General features: G+C 33.5%; 1 protein-coding gene across 1 annotated transcript in view; it reads right to left on the bottom strand.

Annotated features, from left to right (window-relative positions):
- Positions 1–20,118, bottom strand: part of LOC123547484 (glucose dehydrogenase [FAD, quinone]-like) — a 43,755-nt gene extending 23,637 nt beyond the window's left edge. The window contains exons 1-3 of the mRNA XM_053524118.1: positions 19,998–20,118; positions 13,030–13,227; positions 12,052–12,138 (exon numbers count right to left, since the gene is read on the bottom strand). Of these exons, the coding sequence (XP_053380093.1) occupies positions 12,052–12,138; positions 13,030–13,227; positions 19,998–20,118 (406 nt within the window). The remainder of the gene's footprint in view (positions 1–12,051; positions 12,139–13,029; positions 13,228–19,997) is intronic.
- Positions 20,119–25,405: the final 5,287 nt, after the last annotated feature.

Below are 25,405 nucleotides of genomic sequence, written 5' to 3'. Positions count from 1 at the left end.
TCCAGTTAAGTAAAAATCTGTGTCTTTTTTAACTGAGTGAAGTTAAATATCCCAGAATTTACTTGAAGAAATGAGTAAAAAGAAAAACTGTTAGGAAAAACACTTTTGTTTGCATTAAATCTGTTCACAAAAATGTTACCAAACTTATTTTAACTTTGGGGAGGATTTTCAACAAGTTTACATAGATCTACAACAATTGTATAAAAATTGTTGAACGTTTTAGCAATTAATTTCTTTTCAAAGCAAGTTTTATCAAATATCTCATGAGTGTCCTGTAACCGCTTAACGCGAAACTTCAGTTGTCCGTGCAAATGTCAAAACAACCTTGGCCCAGTTCAGTAAAGAGTTATAAAAAGCACTTGATTGACAGGTGATTTTGTTATTTTGAACAGATAGGAGAGGACTGTGTGCGAAGCACTGTGCGTTATATGATTCTTGACACCGAACCGTTTACTTTTGCCATCAGGCGGCAAATGCCATATATTGGAAAAAATGACGCCTGATTCCGCGAACCCATGTTCCACTTTTAGTTTTGTATGAAATATAAAAAGTATCGTTTATTGATTGCAAAGAAAAAAGAAAAAAAAAGAACAAAAGCAAAAAAAACACCAAGAAAAAAACAACAAAAAAAAACTTACAAATGAAAGTTTAATATGTGTGTGTGTGTTTTTTTTTAAAGAATCTGTTTTCGGTCGTCTTTCAAAAAGTCTCCCCAACACCTCCCCCAATAAAACCGGTAACTGCTACTTTAGGCCTATGAAATATAATTGTCGGCGTCTGGTAACTGAGTAATAAGATGTTTTGAAAAAAAGGTTGTATAGTTTATAAACGAAAGTGTCATATGGTCAGGTGATTGACTTTAATATATGGGTCATCAGAAATAAGGACTTCATGTTAGTTACTTCCATCTGTATTACTTATTAAAATAGGCAGTATCACAAATTTCAGCGTCAATATCAAATATGGAACGGGCTACTTTAATTTCTTTACTTTCTCCATAGATTCCAGTGTAAATCATTTAGGGTAAGGACATTAATTTTAGCTTCTGTATTTGAAATGAGGTGACCCAAATTCTCTGCTGCTTTAAAATGAACATATCAAAATAACTTTGTGATTCTCGATACGAAAAGTTTTCCACCAGTTTAAAAAATTTTGAATGCTTTCAAGATAACATAACTTGTCGGTTGAAATAGCCATCACTTTATAATATATTCCAATCAATGATTGAGAAAAGTAACCGTTTCTAGAACAACCGGATCGACAGAAAAAATTGTATAATATCTTGAAATTACAGCAGCTATTTGAAATATTTATTTACAATTTAAAACTTTTGATGAATGGAACTCTTCATTGTTAAGGTCATCCTTGAAGAAAATCTCATTTTGTCCAGTGAAAGTTAGGTTAATATGCTGCGGTGGTACCATAATTGGCGACGCACATAACATAACCATTTTTGTTAACAAGTATTGAAAATCACTTTTATTACAGAGAACTAAGTCAGAATGAAAAGTTATAATAAAAGAAAATAACAAAATATGACAGATTTTCATCTGACATGCAAATGGATTTCACCGTGGATAACTGTGTAATCTAGACATGCAAATGGATTTCACCGTGGATAACTGTGTAATCTAGACATGCAAATGGATTTCACCGTGGATAACTGTGTAATCTAGACATGCAAATGGACTTCACCGTGGATAACTGTATAATCTAGACATGCAAATGGACTTCACCGTGGATAACTGTGTAATCTAGACATGCAAATGGACTTCACCGTGGATAACTGTATAATCTAGACATGCAAAAGGACTTCACCGTGGATAAGTGTATAATCTAGACATGCAAATGGACTTCACCGTGGATAACTGTATAAGCTAGACATGCAAATGGACTTCACCGTGGATAACTGTTTAATCTAGACATGCAAATAGATTTCACCGTGGATAACTGTATAATCTAGAATCAAGAAAGTAGGATTGGTAAAGAAAAAAGAAAAAAAGGAAAAAAGAAAAAACTCGATATCGTATGTAACGCTGTAATTGACAATACTGTAAGTCGCAGAGTAAAACGACAGTCTTTTGATATAGTATTTCTTGTTGTACCTGAAATACTGTGTTGATACTTTATCATTTAATGCATTATTATGTCAATAGCGGTCAATGACGTACCAGCATCAATCAAGTATTAAACCTGACTTTTATTCTACAGAACTAAGTCAGAATGAAATCATGATAAAGGAACATAACAAAATATGATAGATTTTTGTCTGAGATGCAAATGGATTTCATTGTGGAACACTGTATTTATAATCAAGAAACAAGAAAGAAAGTCTTTAAATGACAGTTTAAGTAAAGTTACATTTTTGTTATTATATTTCTTGTTGTACTGAAATACTGTATTGATATTCTGGTACTTAAAGAATTATTACGAGTTTAAATTCACGAACGTGCTAACACACACTTCTTTTTGTAAAATGATGTTTCAGTGTTACTCGCTTATATCTAACGTTTGTTGTTTTACGTTTTCAGGTTACATCTATGATAGTATTGGCATCATACAGTTGAACATTATGATCAAAACTCATTATTGAACATTTGAAATTGTTCTGTCACCTGTCACCGACCCTTCTGCTCAAACAAAAGCATAAGGCTAAAGGGCTAGTTGAGTCGAAGGGCTGGCATGTACATGTAGTATTGTATGCAGAAAGTAACTTGAAGGCGAATTTTAAACACACGTTTGTACATATTGAAGCTGTATTAAGTTATGTGTAGAATGACATTTCTAGTTCTTTCTAGTAAGTGACATTTCCGACTAAAAGTAAATTTTGTTGCCCAAAGCTATGTTTCGAAAGGCCCCAAGGCATTTGGAACACCTTTGAATCGTGATCACAATACCTTTTCTAGGGCATAAAATGCAAACTGAGGTAGGTTTAAATAAGGGCAAAATATATGTAACACCTTGTTGCATGAATAAACATGATACCGCATGTCCTTGGGAGATGTCGAGGCCTCTTCTAAGTTTATGTCTTACTTGGATAGTCAAACAACTTGCTGAGCACACACTAAGTAACATCAGGCAATGTACATGTAATTCTTATAGATTAAAATGTAATAGGCTAAATGCCGACATGCGGTTCTATATGCATTGTAAAAACAACGACTTTTTTGTTTTTTTTTTTTTTTTGGGTTTTACGTCACACCCACACAATTTTAGGCCATATTACGACCTTCTAGCTTTGGTGGTGGAAGAAAGACCACGGATGCCCCATCGTGCATAATTTCATCACGGGTGGGTACTTGGGTAGAACCACCGACCTTCCGTAAGCCGGCTTCCTAACATAAAGCATTCAACGCTCCAATATTCAATATTCAAAAATCAAATCAATTTACCAATTTACGAATCATTGGTACACGAGTCGTAAAAAGTGGAAGATATATAGGTCCCACCAGCTCTACGTTTTAATAAAGGACATTCCACCTAGTTCGTCAGCTAGCGTAAGACAGTCACCTTAGCGCTTGGACCCATTTCATTACTCAAAGTATAAGAAGCATAGGCACTTCCCTGGGTCATATAACTCGTATCTCGACACCGTTGTTCGACATTTCTATCCGCCTTTTCATAATATAAACCTAACATTTATTCAAACAAATTTACAAACATAATCTGATACTTATAATTATATTTCCTCGGTCTGGTTCTTGTTGGGCACCAAGCCATCGCCTTTGCAATAGCAAATGCTTGCACCAAACCTTTAAAGTGCCTAGAACGACTCAAACTATTTTACTATAATTATGAATTATGACAGCATTACAAAGGTAAAGCAAATTAATGTACACAAATATAACTCGGAACATATACAATTATGTCAAACGTGACAATGTTTAAAAGGACTCCGGCTTAGGATAAACACGATAAGTATCCGGACGCCTATTGCGCTTAATTGTTTCAATACTGCAACCTGTCATAAGCCGCCCTATTCTGAAAACATGGGATGATAAAGCGGATGTGAAGGCTGTTGCGTATTCCATAACCTTTCATGTACAGGCTCAAAACAAACCAACTCCGCTATTATTTTGCTTGGCTGCGTTTGTTGCAAAGAATCTATAGATAGCAGTCTTTAAGCTTTAAGTGTCGCTTGATGGCTGTAAAACGTCTCCAGAACACTTTAATCTTGTTATCTTAATTTGTCCTTTGGGATCAAGGGATCCATTCAGTTTTACTATGAAAGAACCCCGCTTAAACCGGTACTAGAGGGCGTGAGGATTGATACACGTTTCATTGTAACTTCACGGACATACCTAATTATTATTATTATTATTTACCAGAGTTTTATAGCGCTCTTTTCTATAAAATAAACGTTCAAAGTACACTTTCATTATGCTTGGTTGCGCGCTATGCTTTCGAAATAGTTCCTATAGATTTTATTTTCGTTAATCAAAAATGTGATCTTTTTGCATACAGCAGAAAACTGGTATCATGTTAAAAAAATAAAATCCGTAAAAAGATCCTTTGGAAGCAACCAAGAAGAATAATAGCAGACTCGGTTTGATTGAGTCTGTTCATGAGAGGTAATGAAATGTGCAACACCTCTCACGCCCCCAGCACCGGCTTAAGCGGAACTCTATTACACATATGTTGAATGGACTCCATGATCCCAAAGGACCAGAAAATATAACAACACTGAATCCAAGTACAGGGAGACTTTTTACAGCCGCCACACCGCACTTAAAGATTGCTGTTGTGATAGTTAATAAAATCTGTAAAGGGATCCTTTGGAAGCAAAGAATGCAACCAAGAAGAATGATAGCAGACTCGGTATGATTGACTCTGTTCATGAGAGGTAATGGAATGTACAACACTTCTCACGCCATCTAGCACCGGCTTAAAGGGAATTCCTATAGTTTTTTATGCGCATCTTTCTGCGCAGCCGACACTTTCTATAGAAAACTGAAGTGAAGTCAACATTTGTTGAAACATGTTACAGACAATCTTAAATATGAGGAATCTTTAATGAAATAACATTTTTTATAAGTTATATCAGTAATCAAATGTTGATACTGTTTATGTTGTATTGACAAGTATCATGCCTGACAGGTATCTTGCTATTTTTGTGGTGTTTTTAATCGCATTTTAGTATAAAAACAGTGTTGTTCATATAATGTAAGATAATTGACTTAGTACTGATAAGACAATATCACCTTTCAGATTATTTAGTATGCAATTATAGAAAGAATTAAGAATTTTTAAAACTTTTTTTAAACTTTTAGCAGACATACATGTAACCAATTTGGGCAGGTTCGCGCCATTTCCGCCCGAAGAGGTGTTGTATTCTAGCGGTCTTAACATAAAATTTAGCCTGGTGACCCATACATTTTTAGCCATTTTTATGCTCACAATACAATTATCTATACACAAGAAAAAAAGGAAAAAATTCTATGAAAGAGTTTTTTCAAAATTTAAAAATATATTCTTCACTATGGGTATTTTTCATTGAAAAAAGTTCACAAAAGTAAATATGAAACAATATCTTTTTTTTCATTTGTACCAATCATTGTAAGGACAGAGTATTACAAATATGACTATGATATCAAGTAAGTATATGATAAAATCTGTAATAAGAAAACAACCGTATTGTGCTGCCTGGATGTATATTTTGGTTGGTATTTATAAAAAAGCAGAAAATTATGAAAATGTTGAAAAACCGCTGGCAGTTTCAGCAACAGTGGGTGTGTTCAAAGCAATTTTTCACAAAAACAAGCCTGGTGACCTATTGTTTTTATTTGTTCATTGTTTTCAGCACACATTTTTCTATCATATATGTGAATTAAAAAAAAATCTATGAAAGGAAAAAAACTATAGGAATTCTCTTTGAGCAGGTATCCCATTTAAGCGACAGAATAAGGGCCTGGCAACCAACTGATGGGCGTTTTCAAGAACTCCAAGATAAGTAAGACATTTTGTGTACTACATATAGATTAAACTGCATTTGTGGGTTCTCGCTGAGAACGTCGATTCATATATTTATGCATTATTTAGGGACTTTCTGGCCCGAGTGGTTATGGTAATTCACCTATCCCATCTGTGGGTTCTAACTTCGCTCGAATTGAGAGCCATCCACCTGGCTTGTTTGAAGGTCAGGCTTTTCTGTGCCTGAAATAATGTACAGAGCGACAAAAGACTCTTCGTAACGGAAAGTCGCCCTATGTATAAGTGTTTATTTCCCTTCGAGCAATTACGCATTTGGTAGTTATGGAATGAAAAATAACATGTCTGGTGAATTTATTATGCGTTATCATATATGATAAAATAACAAGTTCATATACTAGCTCACGTTAACGTGAGATAGTTTGCCCTGTCACATATGCTTTACTACAATGTTTCCTAGTTAGTAACTATTATTATAGCTGTTTGTTTGTTTTCCAGACCTATTTTTGTTCTTACAATGCGATGTATACTTATTAGGTGCAAATATGATTAATATTTACAATTTTATGAACATATTCGAAATATTATTGTTATATTTACCAGATCATAAAATGCTCCCGAAATTGCAATTGTCTGTGTTTTTCAGTATACCATTTAACAAACTCTGCATCAATTTTTCGCTCACACACTGAGCACATAGTGTGAACCTATACCTGTCGTTTTCTAACTGTTTGCTTTAAATGTCATTTCCGAAGCCTCTTTGCTATTTTCAACAATATTTCACAGGAACGCTTAATGAGTAGCCCCCTTGTGTAGGCTTCCCACCTTTCATGTTTAACCTTTCAAACAGAATGAGAAAAAAGAAATTATTCACATGCTGGACTTTCCGACTTATTTTCTACCAGTCTTGTGTTGCAATTTTCATTTTCAGAAGCCGTAGACTGCGTCACATAACGAGACTAGGTCGAAAGTCTTTGATATTATTTTTACCAAATAATCCATTGACTGAATGAAATAAATTTCTTGTATAAGAAATTAAATTGATTTGGCGAATGTAAATTGAATACTTTAGATTTACTGCGTCTGTGTGTATGGCAAGATAAACATCAACTTTTGAAGAAAATAAAACTTTTCTGAAAGATAAACATGGAGAAACGCACTTTATGTCATATTCTGAAAGCTTGATGCTTCATCAAGAAGATGGAATAATTAACAATATCAAGTACTGTCTGTAAGTCTAACATAAACATACCTACATTGTTACCCGTCACATCTGACAAAGTCCGTTTAATAACAGGTATCAATGCAGTATCCTCTTTTATGACTGGATTAGAATTTATACAAGATTTTATCCTTAAAGAAGCTTTAATTTGGTCATTAGCTACCCTTTTCCACGGTTTTAGAATCAAATCGGTTGGTAGTAGTAATTGTTTTTTATATAAGGGGAACAACTCTAGAAGACTCGAGATCATCATGGACAACAACTTGTACAAAAGTCCAGTTAATTAAAATCCAGTGTCTTTTTTAACTGAGTGAAGTTAAATATCCCAGAATTTTACTTGAAGAAATGAGTAAACAGAAAAAATGTTAGCAAAAACACTTTTGTTTGCATTAAATCTGTTCACAAAAATGTTACCAAACTTATTTTAACTTTGGGGAGGATTTTCAACAAGTTTACATAGATCTACAACAATTGTATAAAAATTGTTGAACGTTTTAGCAATAAATTTCTTTTCAAAGCAAGTTTTATCAAATATCTCATGAGTGTCCTGTAGCCGCTTAACGCGAAACTTTAGTTGTCCGTACAAACGTCAAAACAATCTTGGCCCTGTTCAGTAAAGAGTTATAAAAAGCACTTGGTTGACAGGTGATTTTGTTATTTTGAACAGATAGGAGAGGACTGTGTGCGAAGCACTGTGCGTTATAAGATTCCTGCCACCGAACCGTTTACTTTTGCCATCAGGCGGCAAATGCCATATATTGGAAAAAACGCCTGTTTCCGCGAACCCATGTTCCACTTCTAGTTTTTATGAAATATAAAAAGTATCATTTATTGATTGCAAAGAAAAAAAGAAAAAAAAAAGAACAAAAGCAAAAAAAAAAAAAAAAAAACACCAAGAAAAACAAAAAAAAAAAAAAAAAAAAAAAAAAAAAAAAAAAAAACAACTTACAAATGAAAGTTTAATATGTGTGTGTATTTTTTTAAAGAATCTGTTTTCGGTCGCCTTTCAAAAAGTCTCCCCCACACCTCCCCCAATAAAACCGGTAACTGCTACTTTAGGCCTATGAAATATAATTGTCGGCTTCTGGTCGGTGTGTAATAAGATGTTTTGAAAAAAAGGTTGTATAGTTTATAAACGAGAGTGTCATATGGTCAGGTGATTGACTTTAATATATGGGTCATCAGAAATAAGGACTTCATGTTAGTTACTTCCATCTGTATTACTTATTAAAAAAGGCAGTATCACAAATTTCAGCGTCAATATCAAATATGGAACGGGCTACTTTAATTTCTTTACTTTCTCCATAGATTCCAGTGTAAATCATTTAGGGTAAGGACATTAATTTTAGCTTCTGTATTTGAAATGAGGTGACCCAAATTCTCTGCTGCTTTAAAATGAACATATCAAAATAACTTTGTGATTCTCGATATGAAAAGTTTTCCACCAGTTTAAAAATTTTGGATGTTTTCAAGATAACATAACTTGTCGGTTGAAATAGCCATTACTTTATAATATATTCCAATCAATGATTGAGAAAAGTAACCGTTTCTAGAACAACCGAGTCGAGAGAAAAAATATGTATAATTTCTTGAAATTACAGCAGCTATTTGAAATATTTATTTACAATTTAAAACTTTTGATGAATGAAACTCTTCATTGTTAAGGTCATCCTTGAAGAGAATCATCTCATTTTGTCCAGTGAAAGTTAGGTTAATATGCTGCGGTGGTACCATAATTGGCGACGCACATAACATAACCATTTTTGTAAAAAAGTATTGAAATTCACTTTTATTATAGAGAACTACTAAGTCAGAATGAAAAGTTATAATAAAAGAAAATAACAAAATATGACAGATTTTCATTGCAGGATAACGTATATCTGACATGCAATGGATTCACGTGGTATGTTAATCTAGACATGCAAATACGGGACTTTACCAAATTCACCGTGGATAACTGTTAATCTAGACATGCAAATGGATTTCCGTGGATAACTGTGTAATCTAGACATGCAAATGGATTTCACCGTGGATAACTGTATAATCTAGAATCAAGAACGTAAGTTTTGTAAAGAAAAAAGAGAAAAAGAAAAAAAAGAAAACGAAAAACTCGATATCGTTTGTAGCGCTGTAATTGACAATACTGTAAGTCGCAGAGTAAAACGACAGTCTTTTGATATAGTATTTCTTGCTGTACCTGAAATACTGTGTTGATACTTTATTATTCAATGCATTATTATGTCAATAGCGGTCAGATTCTATCTTTATTCTCATTTATATACATACATCATATAAAGCATTATAACACATTCACAAATATCACATGTATATAACCGCTCAAATTTTGAGCTATATGAGATTAATATTTCAGTCAATAATACATGAATTCTGACCATTAAGAATATTGAATATATCATTAAATTTTAAATAAATGAATAAAAATTACATCTATATTAAGTCTAACTATTTACAGACTTAAAAGATAGAAAACCAGTGCTAATCTATATTTAAAAACTGCCATAAAAGAACCATATGTAAAACACTGAAGACTGCAAATCGGGGCCCTAACGCGCATATAAAAAATAGTTTTCAAAAATCGAATATCACTCTTGATCAGGTCAAGAATGAACTGATTAGCACTGACTGTCTACATAAGTATAAAATGGACATGACACATAATACTAAAAAACTACAATACATTATTTACAAAGTAAAAATTGTCGTCTTCGTAAAATTGAAAAACAGGTTTTGGCACATAGTCTAATCAAGTCTTTATGGGAAAACAACAATATAAACTGATCGGTTTTCGATAAGTTTGGAAACTCAGAATTACACTCGGTTGCTTTTGAGAACAATATATCTCTCAAATCACCGTAAACATGGCATTCAAGGATGACATGGAATTCATTTTCAACAGTATTACTTTGACAGAATGGACAGGTTCTATTTTCCTCCCTGAGTCAGTGACGTAACAGCATCAATCAAGTATTAAACCTGACTTTTATTCTACAAAACTAAGTCAGAATGAAATCATGATAAAGGAACATAACAAAATATGATAGATTTTTGTCTGAGATGCAAATGGATTTCATTGTGGAAAACTGTATTTTTAATCAAGAAACAAGAAAGAAAGTCTTTAAATGACAGTTTAAGCAAAATTACATTTTTGTTATTATATTTCTTGTTGTACCTGAAATACACTATTGATATTCTATTACTTAAAGAATTATTACAAGTTTAAATTCACGAACGTGCTAACACTCCTTCTTTTTGAATGATGTTTCGGTATTACTCGCTTATATCTACCATTTGTTGTTTTGCTTTTTCAGGTTACATCTATGATAGTATTGGCATCATACAGTTGAACTCATTATTGAACATTTGAAATTGTTCTGTCACCTGTTACAGACCCTTCTACTCAAATAAAACTCATGAGGCTAAAGGGCTAGCTGAGTCGAAGGGCTGGCATGTACATGTAGTATTGCATGCAGAAAGTACTTGAAGGCGAATTGTAAACACACGTTTGTACATATTAAAGTTGTATTAAGTTACATGTAGAATGACACTTCTAGTTCTTTCTAGTAAGTGACATTTCCGACTAAAAGTAAATTTTGTTGCCCAAAGCTATGTTTCGAAAAGCCCCAAGGCATTTGGAACACCTTTGAATCGTGACCACAATACCTTTTCTATGGCATAACACACTAATCCTGTTCAATTTGTAAATAGTTTGTAATGTTATCCACTTTTTGTGTTATTTACCTATGTTATGTATATCCATGTAATGTCAATGTGTGAGGATATTAGGATATCGGAATGGGTATAAACCAGTTCTTTAATTGGTATATATCATTATAGGCTTTTAATCAGTATGTATCATTACACAGGAAAGGTACTCTTTCTTTAAAATTATGAAAGATACATGTAAATGTATGCGTAATCTTTATAAAAGGCTGAATATGATAAAAACTTACTCAAATTCAACATGTCTTACTTGTATATATAGACTTGCCAATTTACGAGTGAATATCGCTGTCATATAAAGTCACCATCTTTCAGTAAATGGTAGAGTTTATTTGATAGGTATTCAATAGTCTTTGTGATTGGTACAACCTAATGATAACAACAAGAATGTATGATTTGACAAACACTTTATTTAGACTGACCCGAGTGTAAACGACATTGTGTGATAACGCAGTACAATGGTAACATACATAACAACAACAAAAATATAACGTAATTGACATGTAGAATCAATGATGATGTAACGTAAATGACAAAACGATTCTGTACAAAACTGTGGTGGCAGCTATTTCGTGGACTTTGGATGACTTGAAACTAATTTACAATAATATAGTTGAGGTTTTCACCTGAAACAATACAATGTTAAAATTGATTTATTATACAAAAGCAGTAACAAATTTAGCAAAACATGTGACAGGATTATTTCTAAAATTTAATAGAACTGCCACAGACTATTTCAATATATAATTTTCGAAATGCTAAATATACTCTAACCTTTATAAAAGATAGATCAGAGCTAAACACTTATTCATAGATTAAGCTAGAGAATTATCCTGTGAAAATAGGAAAGAATATTAATCGTTTATTCTATTAAAAAGCCAAACCTATTATAGTAAAAATGCAACGTTTTACCGATTAAATTTCTGACAAATGAACCGGAAGCTTCGTGTTCAGATACCGGCGTGGGTCATGACTGCACCACACCAAAAACATCAGAACAGGTGTGGCTTTATTTCGAAAAGTGGTCCAATGGACGAATCAAATAAGCTTTGACTCGTCTAAAAATTCAGAATAAAATAATAAAGGAAGAAACTTTTAGAAAACACATACCTTAATAACGTCATGCGAACTGTTGCTATGACAACAACGCTACGTTTAACCTTCCAATGTTGAGTTAAGGAGAATGATATTATCCTGGTTGCTGTTGGAACCAAACAAGGTCAACAGCAAGAACAACATTCCAATCACTGAAAAAAAAATAATCATACACATTAATATCTATAATAGTAAAACTCACTTACATATATATCGAATTCGGTTATAAGGAAATCTCGTTTTAAGGAACCCATTTTTATCCGATTTTCCCCCTATATATTTAATATGAAAAACATACAGATATATCGAACTCGGATATAGGGTAAACTCGGTTATAAGGGACACATTTCTATGTCCCAACGTGACATTTCACTCGTTTATGAGGAACTTGGTCCGTAATTTCTTGGCTACAATATTGGCATATGTATGGGTTTGTTTTTAAATTTTTAAACTTCTAATTGGTAGTAAAGTAAATGAAAACGAATCTTGCTCAATTTCCGTTAATTGCAAAAGCCTAAAATACGCTTTCTATTTCAGTTGTACTAGATAATGTGGATTTTAAACAGCTTAAATAGGAGTCGGCTGAATGACTGAATGAAAATCTAAACAGAAATTAACAAGTCGGATAGAAATCTTAAAAAACAAGGATTTAAAAGTTACAAAAACCGATGTTATTTTTTAAAAAGCAAATAACACTCTACAAGAGAATAGGTAAACATATAGTATGTCCTACAAAAGTAGTATGCCGCCAGATTTATTTGAAATGTTCCGAATTTTACAAAGCACTTTTATTTGTTAGTTACTATAAAAAAGTAAAATACATCCGTTGTGGGGTTTTCGGCCATTTACATTGAGCTTTCACTAAAACAAAACTCATAAAGTGTGTAAAATATGTAGAATACTAGAAGAGCTATCTAAAAAGTATTTTTTTCGGTGTAAAATAAACTGTATTTTTGTAAATTTCCTTTATTTTTGGACAGTTTGATGTATATTGGCGACATGTTAATATAGATATTTAAAGTAGCGGAAGCTGAAAAACTTACTGGCAATGATGCCTCCATTACCAATTCCTCCCTTAGCCCCGCCCCCTGGGTAGTATGGAACAGGGACGTAGCTGGCCTGTCCGTATCCATGGTAACCTGCTCCAATTCCGCCATACCCGTAGCTGCTACCGTATCCGAGGGCATCCCAGTCGGCAAGGGCGAGGCCGACACAACAGGCGAGGGCGATGGTGTAGTAAACTGCGGTTTTCATCGTTACACTACAACAAACAATATACATGTAAGCTTCATTTGATTTTTTTACACATTTTTTGTAATATCATCTATTCTGTCTAATAGAATACATATTTGGTACATGTTGTCGCTCCTTAGGTAAAATATTTCAAGAATGGAAAACCATTTTTAACCGAACTAAATATATGCTTTAATTTATCTAAAATGCAGAGATCGAGTGATTTCAAACGAATATACTTATATGCGCGTATTTTTTATGATTTGTTTTGTTCACTTTCAGTTGTTTTGGCCGCAGTTGTGATTACCTTATTGTTTTGATACAGTTTTTATTGAAGCCAATGAGTTGAATAGAATTTTGTATCGATACTATTGCAAAAAAAATTAATAATTAAAATAAATAAATAAATAAGATACAAACAAAAATAATTGTACATAAATGTACATCTGGATATTTTTCTTTATTTCTAATGGGACTTGAACTTGTTTGAATATACAAGCTGTCCACGTTAATTTAATTAAAATATTCAAAGAAAATTATTTTGAAATAAATTTGAAAAATGAAATGAAATGATAAACAAAATATTTTACCTTGTTTAATTCGATGACAGTCTTCAAAAGGTCTGTACTTTCAAATTTCAAAAGCTTGCTTTTATACCATTTAGATCAGACAGACGGGGAACTCAATACACAAAATCACGTCTACGTTACGTAATATCTGAACGTAACGTAAGTGACACCTAACAGGAAGTGAAGTAAATTTCGTAACATATCTTGAGGCGTTCGTTTTCGTGTTCACTCAAAACCTTTTTGACAATTTAATTTATTTTCTTATTAATTGAATAACTTTCTAGTAATTGTTTAAAAGATTTATTACTTAAAAGGGCTGAATATCTGATGCTGAAATAAATTTTCGTCCTAATCTCGTGTTGTTTTTATAAAATAAAATGTATATGAATAATAAGTGTTATTTAACAAAACAGTGTTATGTATGCTATAGTTATATTTGGCATGTTTTTTCAAAAGCCCTTGTTAGGACTATAAATCTTTCATCCTTATCCTTTCCTAACTACATACATAGGGACTGGACCTTTCTGTAAAAGCTCCCTATGTATGTAGTTTGTCTTTAATTTGCTTGTTTTTTTTTGTATCATTTCTGAATGCTTGCTTGTGATTCTGTTGTATTACCCAGCATGCTTTTAGTTGTCTTTCAATTTTGCTTCATTTTGTATTTGTGTTTTAGTTTTTAGCCATACTATGTAGTGTTTACTTACTTTGCCTTAGATGCCTTAAACTATCAGTTATTTTGTGTTGTTTTATATAACTTTTGTGCTGCCATTATATGCCTTTGTACACTATCTTTGCTGAAACCTAGTCTTAATATGTATCCTTTTGTGATTTTTTCATATAGCTTCTCCTAAAATAGTTTTTATGATATGTGTTTTACCTGCATGATCTCTCTTTAAATGTGCTCTTTAACTAAATATTTTTTGTGATATGTGTTTTATCTGCATGATCTCTCTTTAAATGTGCTCTTTAACTCAATTGTTTTATGTGTTAATATTTCTTTTACAGGTATTTATGTTTTTCTCGTTTTGTTGTTGTATGACTTTGTTTTTGTCGGAAAATAGCTGTCTAGCTAATGTTTCTTTGTTTATACTACCCGACTTAAAATAAAGCTTCTTGTATCTTGTATCTTCCTGTTTATCTTGTTCAAACTATGACGTATGCATTTAATTTGTACATGTATTACTGGGAATAAAATATATAAAAACTAAAAGCCTATGTCTAAAAACATTGAAATAAACAAAAGTTTTCAGTGTGGAGAGATTTATTAATAATTCAAATGCTTATGCGCACATTGGTGTAAAAGTAAATATGTCTGTCTTGAATACGGCCGTCAGTACATACAAAAAAAAATTCAATGTTACTTATGTACATGTCTGTTGTAGGGTTTTAACATGAAACAGATACAAAGAGTCTCCGCAATGAAATATAACCTCGTGAAAGCACGTTAAAGAACCAGACGGCTAAGTTAGCCGGACTGGCCTGTATCTTAAAAGGATTTCTCTCCATCTGTTCTGGGGGCTTTGTCTAACTCTGTCCCTCTGGTCAAACCGCTCTGTGTCTGAACTAGTAGAGGATGAATTTCGCGTCCTGTGTGGCTGCGTTTGCTATATGTATAGCGCATTTGAACGTGTTTATAATGGAAAGGGTGCTATATAAATCTGGTGTAATAATAACGATAAAAATAATATATTCGATTTTTTTGCTGTCAATATATGTCGATCTTACATGATTATAATATTTCACCATCACTGGTAAATAATTTGTTTTGAGAACTAAAACTTTAACTATGCAAGCCGCGTTTTAAATGCATTTGTTGGTATTTTTTGTTATTTGTTTAAAGATGAGCCGCGCCATGAGAAAACCAACATAGTGGCTTTGCGACCAGCATGGATCCAGACCAGCCTGCGCTGCAGGATCCATGCTGTTCGCTAACGGTTTCTCTAATTACAATAGGCTTTGAAAGCGAACAGCATGGATCCTGACCAGACTGCGCGGATGCGCAGGCTGGTCTGGATCCGTGCTGGTCGCAAAGCCACTATTTTGGTTTTCTCATGTCGCGGCTCAGACATTGTTTCACTCATATATTTGATGCGCATGGTCGAATGAAATAGTCAAGCATACGGCAAGCATGATTAATTTCGTCAGCAGTCACGTTCACGACACAACATTTTTATTAGTGTCTTGGTAAAAGTAAGCCAGATATCGACAAAAAAAATAAATAAAAAAATCAGGCAAACCAATGTGCGAAAGAAAAGTAACGAACCTTATTGTATCAGGCAAATTATTGTGCGAAAAGTAACGAATATATATATTAACTAAGTAAACGAAAAAAAAAATATGGAGAAGTTGTAAAGAAGCTACCATTTTCAATTTTACTACATGCTGAAAAGGGTTATAACATTAAAACAAAACCCAGTGCTCTCACAATACTATTGGAAGAAATGAATTAATATTCTTTGGTACTCTTTATTTAAAAATGGACTAACGGGGAAACTTGAATGGGACATGTTATATTTGATAAAAAAAATAAGACTCCAATTCGATGACAGTATTCCAAGAGAAGTAATTACTGTATGAACGCACAATCATCGATTTCACATTACTTTTAGGTACTTATCAAGATTTTTTTTTTATAATTCTGCCTTTGCGACAAATGCAGACCAAGATGCGTGCAGTCTGATCACGATCTGCACCGTTCGCTATTCGGTCAGTAAAGTTTTAACGAACACCTTTTGAACAATAAATGGTACTTCCCAAATTGAATGATGGACATGTCCATTTTATAAATATAGCAGGGTAAAGGTTAAATTACATGCATTACACGCACAAAATCTTTCTTAATACTTAGTGACATTATAGTTGGAGAAAATGAGTGTCCAATTATTGGGAATTATTGAATGAATTCTAGGAAGCCAGAAATAAATCACTGTCACAAAAAGTTTGATATTTTTCCATGTGATAAGACTATTTGGCGGTTATCTTCGATACGGACTTTTTTTTTCTCTCTGAAAGTACTGTAAACCTGCATTTTATTAGTCACTCTAAAGTGAAAATGAGGTGCCTCGACTTACATATTGCAGTCCTTAGTTGGCACTAACAGTGCAAATAAATATCAAATTTGCTTGGAAACTGCATGATAAATGTTGAAATGCGCATGCTAGTGAAAGAAACGCCAAGTGCAAGAAGGGCTGAATTGGAGTGATATAAGTACGGTTATTAATATTTATAAACGCTAGAATTCAGATGAAACCAATTTTAAATTAATACACCCCTGAGACATATTAAAATACATATATGTCGTTATATGTCTTCCATATTGGTCTTGCTATTTCTATGTAAAACAAAATGGCGAACGGTAGAACCAATCAAATTGCTCGAGTCCCATTTGACTCAGTTGGGTTTGATATTAGCTTCAGTTTGTTTCCTGCTATTTTTATAATTTACCTAATATCCTGTCTAATATTTAATTGTTGAATAATAAGTACATGTACCATACATCTACACGTACTGATAAAACCTTGTTAATTACTTAAGAATAACAAAACAAAAAACAGTATTTGGTATCCTGCAGACATTATTTTATTTATAAATGATGACAACAGCGAAGTAAAACATAACGTGGCATAACGTAGGAGAAGAAAAGAAGAAGAAAAAACGTTCATCGCAACAAATATATACAATGACTAGCTAGGGGAGGGACCATATTCTCTGTAAACAGCCATCACCATCTTGAAGCAGGGCTGGATCGAATCAAATAATGCAGTGCCATATGACGTCAGAAGACTGTTGACATTTTGTATCAACTCTTGAAGTAGTAATAATAGATACTGAAAAAGAAGATTAAATGTAACTGAAATTAATTGAAAATTAATTGAAATTGATGACAGGATTGTAACTGAAATTAAAGACGATAACACGGCTTTTTCACTACTAAAGCAGTAACAACTTATGTAACTGAAACTTAAGACGTCAACACGACTAAAAACTGTTTGTAACTACGTGAAGCAGCTATAAGTAATATCTACTGTAAATTATAACTAAAGGCACTGCATGTAGCAATGAGGGTTTTATCAACTATAAATTAGGACTAAACACGACAGCAAGACTGTTTGTAAATACGTAAAGCATTAAATTGAAGTTAAAGACACTGCATGATGAAGTAAGAGTATTATTTACTTAAGAAATAATTTATAGCAAAACAGTATTATATCACTATATATACACGATGGGCGGTTATACGCCGGGCGTAATCATTTGTATAAATAGTGATAAAACACCGTTTTTGCTATAAATTATTTCGATTCTAATGCTTTTTATTGAAAAAAGAAATATATCAAATATGATAGAACTGTTTCTTCGCGCAAGCATGGCGCCAATATTAGTTCTTTGTTTATACACGCCAGGACCGGAAATGGTAATACGTCTTGCGGCAGAGTTCAGTTCGAGCCAAAATTATTGCGAATTATTCAACAAAGCGAATAACTAAATCAGTATGTGTGTAAATTAATCAACACATTTGTGCAATATGATATTTCGCTTAAAACATGTTATTAAGTAAAATATTTCATGAAGTTTGGAAGCGCTATTTCTTGATGCGTTCATGGCGCTAAATATCACGTTGACGTAACGTCAACACAATATCGTTGTGATGATTAAGGCATTTTTAGTCATATTAGAATATGAATTAAAACTAAAGACGACAGTAAGTCTATTTGTCACTGCATGAAGCAGTATGATCAAGTGTTATTTAACTCGACTCTATACGTAGTTTCCAACCCCGTGTACTATTAAAATCAACTGTTATTAAAACTGAAAACCACAACGTGCCGTTTTTCTCTCCAAAAGTTGAACACGACTGTTTCTTTTTAACATCACTAAGTAGTTTGATCATGTGTAATTGAAAATAAAGACGACAACAAGGTAACCAGTAACATCAAGAGTTACCTAACATTGCTAGAAGTCTAATTACATTTAATTCAAACAGCAAAATCAAGTGTAATTGAAATGAAATATGAACATTATCCAGTAAAATATTTAATATTTTTGACATGTTCACAGCAATGAAACTATGTTTTCAGTATCGCAGTACCCTCGCATTTTTTCTTGCATGCCGTACATGATTTTCCCGTGCTCTTCCGCTCCTAGAAAACCCCAGGGGTGTAAGATGACTCACGTGCTATAATTTATGAATGAGTGCGTAAATTCATACGTTACTATAACAAAATAGCGCCTTAAAGAAACCTTCGTTTGTATTTATATCTTCTACAAATTGAAAAATAAGGCATGCAAGAAGAAGAATCTATCACTAGTTGAAGGTACGGATGGAAATATCTGACTCTCAAGTAACTGTTTTGCTGTAAGTTGGCTGAGCCTCGTTACCGCCTAAACAGTTACCCTCGGGCGGTCAGATATTCCCATCCGCACCTTCAACCAGTGAAAGAGTCTTATAATTTGTGTCTATTAACAGACTGTTACAAATGAAAATAATTTTCGTACCAATTTAATAATTTACATACCCGTTTAAACAAGTGTAGAATTGACCAATACAAGCTGATCGTTACTCTGACTGAACAATGGCAGAAGGATCAGAAGAAACAGCAGAGGCAGGACTGAAATAAGAAAGTGCGTCATTTTTGTGTCACAAAAACAGGCGACATTTGAAATTACTAGATTATTATGATTGGGAACACATTTTTAATACAGCAAATCATTTACATGTACGTCATTTGAGTACATGCGTCAATTCATTATAAAGAATAATACTACAGTATCAATGTTCGTATCAAACACAGTCACATACAGAAACCTGACAGAAAATATTGGAAGCCTTAAATTCTAAACTTGGTTCGCTTTTTTTTTTTTTTGAGTCGGACAAGACGTATATATCTTATATATGCTAAGTTTTGAGAGCCGCCTATCCGCGATGCGCTAGAAACCTCGGTTAGGGTGTAGAAATCGTTATGTGAGGAAGCCATTCAGCTGGCTAACGGAAGGCCGATACCTGCCGACGCCTCAAATAATGGTGGGCGCCTGGGGGCTTTTCCACCATCGAAAGCTAGAAAAGTCGACTTAAGACCTAAACATTATATGTGTAACTAAAACTAAAGCACAACTACCAAAAGGTACTACAAGAGACTTAAGAAATACTGCGTACACCTCTACGTGCTTTGCCTAAGAAACATAATATTAAGATGGGTTTGTATACTTACGTCCCCACCAGCCCCCTTGGTTTCTTTGTGGAGTGACTGGATAATACCCGCCGTAGTTACACGTGACACCGGCTACAAGCAGGCATACCACGGCAAGAACAGATATACCGACCAGCTTCATGGCGTATCTAAAAAATAAAGACGTCCCGGCTGTTTCTACATGTATGCAGTTTGTTTATATAAAATATCTCTCAACTGTAAAGAAAAAGTCGGCTTCCCTCAAAGAAAATAGCAAAAGGCTCTGAAAGCTACCAAACAACACGCATGCAAACTCACTAATTTCTACACTGCACTGATCATCAGTTGTCTGAAGAGAATATGAGCCGCACCATGAGAAAACCAACATACTGCCTTTGCGACCAGCATGGATCTAGACCATCCGTGCTGTCTGGTCAGGATCCATGCCATTTGCTTTTAAAGCCTACTAGTATTGCAATTAGAGAAACCGTTAGCGAACAGCATGGATCCTCACCAGACTGCGCGGATTTGCAGGCTGGTCTGAATCCATGCTGGTCACAAATGCACTAAGTTGGTTTCTCATGGTGCGGCTCAATTATCATCTCACAAAAAGTAATGGAATAATTTCATAAAATAACGTCACACCGTAGAGTATAGGGAAGTAAAGTAAAGTCATGCGGCAAAAACGATAATTCATTTTATATAAGGCTGGAAAATCCAGATGTAAGATCGAAGCAATTTTTGGAATAATCTTATCTAATTGTAATAAATATTTTATTAATGAGGAAGGTGTTAACTTTTAAGCTATACTTTTTCAAAAGGAGAGTGCTCTCTGTGAAGTTTTCGTACCTTGTTAGATGACGGACACTTACAAGGAAGAAAATTGATGGACTTACTTTACAGCTGGTCCTAAGGTCCTGACAGAATCCTACGTCTGTGGCTCAAACGGAAATCAAGACATAGCTTTATACAAGCTATAAACGTCAACATGTTACTTCCCAATATTTACCGCCATAGTTCCCGCCCACTTCTAAGTCGGTACTTTCCGTGGACGCTCGGAATTTTCGATTTGACCGTTTTTGAAATAATAATAATTCTAATTAAATTTATTTTTATTTGTTTTTGCTACACGGCCAAAATTTTATTGATTGAAGTTCGCCGTAAGCATATTGTGCAGTACAATTATTTTCGTATGAAACATTTACTGCCTATTAAGAAGAAACTTTGTTTCAGGGCAATTTAAAGCTTTTACATTCAACAACTATATGAATCAGAAGGCAAAACAAGGCCAAAACAGAATTTTCCATTGACCGATGTCTAATTTTTTACCAATACTTTGAAGACAAAATTGGCATTTCAATGTAGATATATGGTGTTACTGTTGTAGATAGTTTCTTGGGGAGTAAGTAACTGAATGAAAAAAAGCAAATACTACATGTCTGTTTGTCAATCCTGTCATCTAAAATTTTACCCGAAAGCAATTTGTTGTTCCGGAATGGGGATGATGCTGCATCATTAATTGGCTTCATAAAAAATCATTTCCGCACCTTTGCTTCGGTAAAAGTAGTGCGATGAAACTGTGTGTACCGGAAAGTGGGCGGTATCATTTCATCACGTAAATTTTACTCTGCATCCACAAATAAAATAGTTCCAATACATTTTATCAACAATGCCCATGTGACTATAAGATAGTAGTGAGGGATTTGCTCACTACAGTCTTGTCATCGCCCTGTGTGGTAAGGATCGTGAGTACAAGTATACAATATTGTATTGAAAATATTGCGGTTTTACAATTAATCAAACATGTTGTAAATATATCAGAGATTTAAAAACGTTATTGGGTATTTTTACATAAAAAGACGTGGTTTATAAAAAAAAGATTCCAACTAACATACCGTAGCAGACGATCATGCTGATACTTGCGGATTGAGCAACTTTGTATACGACAAGGGAATCTTTTGCACAAAATGCTGCAAAGACAACTATATTTTAATTGTTAAAAACACGTTGTGCCTAATTGTATTTAGAAACACTTTGACGTGTTTTTGTTGTTGTTGTTGAAATTTTGGTTTCGTAGATAAAAATTATAAACATGATTCTGATTATTTGTAAATTGAAAAAGAAAACTAAGTAAAGAAACCTCATACATGTAAAAATAATTTGCCATTAATTTACATTCGACGTGTTTTTGGCGCTTTTTCTTACTTTAACATGTTACTTTCGACGTGACCACATATTTTTCTTTATATTTTTATATTCTTCTCATTTGTTCACGTTTTAATCTATTTCTATTTTCAGTCCATTCACCATGAAGGCTGTCATTGTAACGCTACTAGCCTTGGTGTGTCTTGTAGGCCTGGCTGTTAGCCAGTTTGCCGCTACAAATTACTATGGTGGATATGGACAAGGGACTGACAATACTGGCGGCTGTAAGTTTTTTTTATCCATTTACATTCCCTCGATATATTTTTGTTGTTGTTGTTCTATAATTATGTTTGTCAAATTCATAACATTGTAATATTGACACAATAGATTTATGAAGTTATTGTTTAAATTAAGGTCACGCAATTGTAAATAAAAGAAGAGAATTTATACATCTTTGAAACACTCATGTAGTATTTTAAACATATTTATAGAAACAACTGGACTGTGTTAACCACGCAGTAAAGCATATAGAAACATTCGTTGTACTGTATAAAACTGTAAAATTAAAAGAATTACCTGCTTGTTATATCAATATATATAAACTTATCAACTTTCATCATCCGTGCATTAACTTTTTTTATCTATTTAATGTTGCAAATCTGTTTTAAAGATTTTGAAAATACGAAATAATAAGTACTCTGTTTTCAATACTTTATTGTAACGTTCAAGTAGGGCAGTTTGAATTTCTTCATAGCTTCAGTAGGGAAAACTTGAAAGCTTTGTAAATAATTTTAAGTATTACGGAAGTGTTCTCGCGAGACAAAAGCATTCGTCCTTTCGTTTTTTATTCTTATACTGCTTTACTAATTTATTTTTGTTTCGTTTTAAAAGAATTTCTCTTTGGCAGAGCCTGTCGAAGTTAAAACGTTACAAAATAAATGATTATTTTCGTTTGTGAAATTCTATGAGTGATTATCAAATTTATTTGCGAAACTCTTTGAGTGATTTTCAAATTTGTTTAAGGTAGTGGACCGGCAATGAAAATCGGCAAATAACGTAATCTCTATATGCTGTTTCGATATTCTCCGGTCGTCACGAACGTCCGCAAAATGCCGAATTGCCTTACGGGAAAACGTAAGCGTACGGAAGTTGCCGAGTTTCAGTACGGGTGCATTACCTCTATAAAGGTTTATCAGTAATTGAACTGTACGTCTTCTAAGAGTAGTCTTCCATTTCTTTGCAGGGTTTTTGCCCCTGATTGGTCTACTTTTTCTCCTGATAGTATTGTTTGGCAACCGTTCAGGAACCACGACTTTCTTGTACGGTAACCTGTCAAAACCTTCATCGGCACGTTAAGCTTATAAAGGTAATCACATTTCATGTGTTATATTTTCCAGATATCATGGGACTGCTTGGTCTCCTGTTTATCCTATTCTTTTTGTTCGTTCGGGACGACGATTTCACTATTGTAGGCAACTTCAGTAAACCTGATGATAGTTAATGTAAGTCTGATTTTTTTCTAAAATTCAAAATTTCACTCTTTCAAAATCCAGTTAAAAGATTTTAAAATTTTAACGTTCACTCTTTCATAATCCAGTTGAAATATTTTCAAGTTCAGTCTTTCATAACCGAGCTGAAAGATTTTCTAATTCAAAATTTCACTGTTCCATAATCCAGCTGAAAGATTTTAAAATTTACAATTTCACTTCTCCATATTCCAGTTGAAAGATTTCAAAATGTAAAATTTTATTTTTACATAATCAAAGGGAAAGATTTTCAGATTTAGAATCATTACAAACATTATCCAAGGGAAAGAAAAAAAAGCAGCTCAAGTATTGACTCTTTGTTTTCTGATAGAATTCCACTTTTACCCACATTTTTATCATATAAAATATGATGTAAACACGAAAATGTCGTGCAGCAAACGTCGTTTCTAAAGTTCTCTATTGTATGTTTAAGCGTCAGAATGCTGTTATGTCAATAGTATTTTATGAAACATTTTTTTGTGAAATAAAACTTTTGAACAGTTTAAGTTTGACTTTTAATGATCAAGTATGATACTTATTTACATAGACAAAATTGTTTTTATAACGAAACGTCATTTCGATATCTCTGTATCGACGTCAGTTTTTACCTTGATGTCAGCTTTAGAGTAATAGTCAATTATATATTCTCTAAAACGCTCCTGAAATCTGTCTTTTATTATTATTTTATTTGATCTGTTTCAGGTTTTACATTCTGCACAGGCACACCTTCCAGTAAAGATCAAATTCAAATATGGTCATCCGGTAGATGTAAAGACACACCTTCTTCGTTATTTAATCTTGCACGTGTTATATATTCCTCTGTTTCTTTGTAATAAAAATACATCCTGCAATTCGTGTAAACTAGCTTTGTTTTGTTTTGTTTGCTGATATATGAGCCGCTCCATGAGAAAACCAACATAGTGGGTTTGCGACCAGTATGGATCCATACTGTTCGTTTTCAAAGCCTATTGCAATTAGAGAAACCGTTAGCGAACAGCATGGATCCTGACCAGACTGCGCGGATGAGGTTGAAGGGGAAAGTAGAAAAAGAATGAATATAAAAACGGAATACTATGTTCCTGTACATTTATGTATCAAAGATAAACACACACACACAACCACACCCAACTAACTAACATAGATAAACAGACAAGTAAGATACAACAACACTGTATGGCACCGCTTTAGACACACAAGCACACAAACGCACCCCTATAACCAGGAAAAACAATCGTGTACTTCCTTAGGATTCCGGCAGCCAAAATAAAGGGGGCCACGAAAACTAACTCATAGGTAAAGGGGAGGGGCTGCCAAAACAAGGGAGCGCACTTGCAAGGGGAAAGGATGTGGGTGATAGACAACATACGCAACACAAAATACAAGACAGATAGAAAACCAGTTGAAAATAGGGGCACCAGATCGTTTTATGAGTTATATGTAAAGCAATCTATTATATATACCTTTACATCACTATCATACGAGAAAATTTTTAACCCTTACCTTGCTGAATTTTTTTGTTATAAACTTGTCCGTCCATCTTTTACTGACTGAATGGCGAACAGCGTAGACATGGCTGATCATCATCTATACTGGTCGCAAAGGTAGAATAAATCGTGTCCGGCATGATATGAGTTAAAACATATACCAGTTGCATTACTTTAAATCTCACTAATATTTCAAATTGTAACATACGTGATTTGTTGGACAGTATGATTTTTCACAAATATAAATTTCAAAATATACACATTACGTACACTTACGAAAATGTAAATAATATTC

The sequence above is a fragment of the Mercenaria mercenaria genome, chromosome 15, assembly GCF_021730395.1.
Source record: "Mercenaria mercenaria strain notata chromosome 15, MADL_Memer_1, whole genome shotgun sequence".
Classification (NCBI taxonomy): domain Eukaryota; kingdom Metazoa; phylum Mollusca; class Bivalvia; order Venerida; family Veneridae; genus Mercenaria; species Mercenaria mercenaria.
The sequence above is the reverse complement of the archived record's forward strand: the minus strand, read 5'-3'. Positions and strand labels throughout refer to the sequence as shown.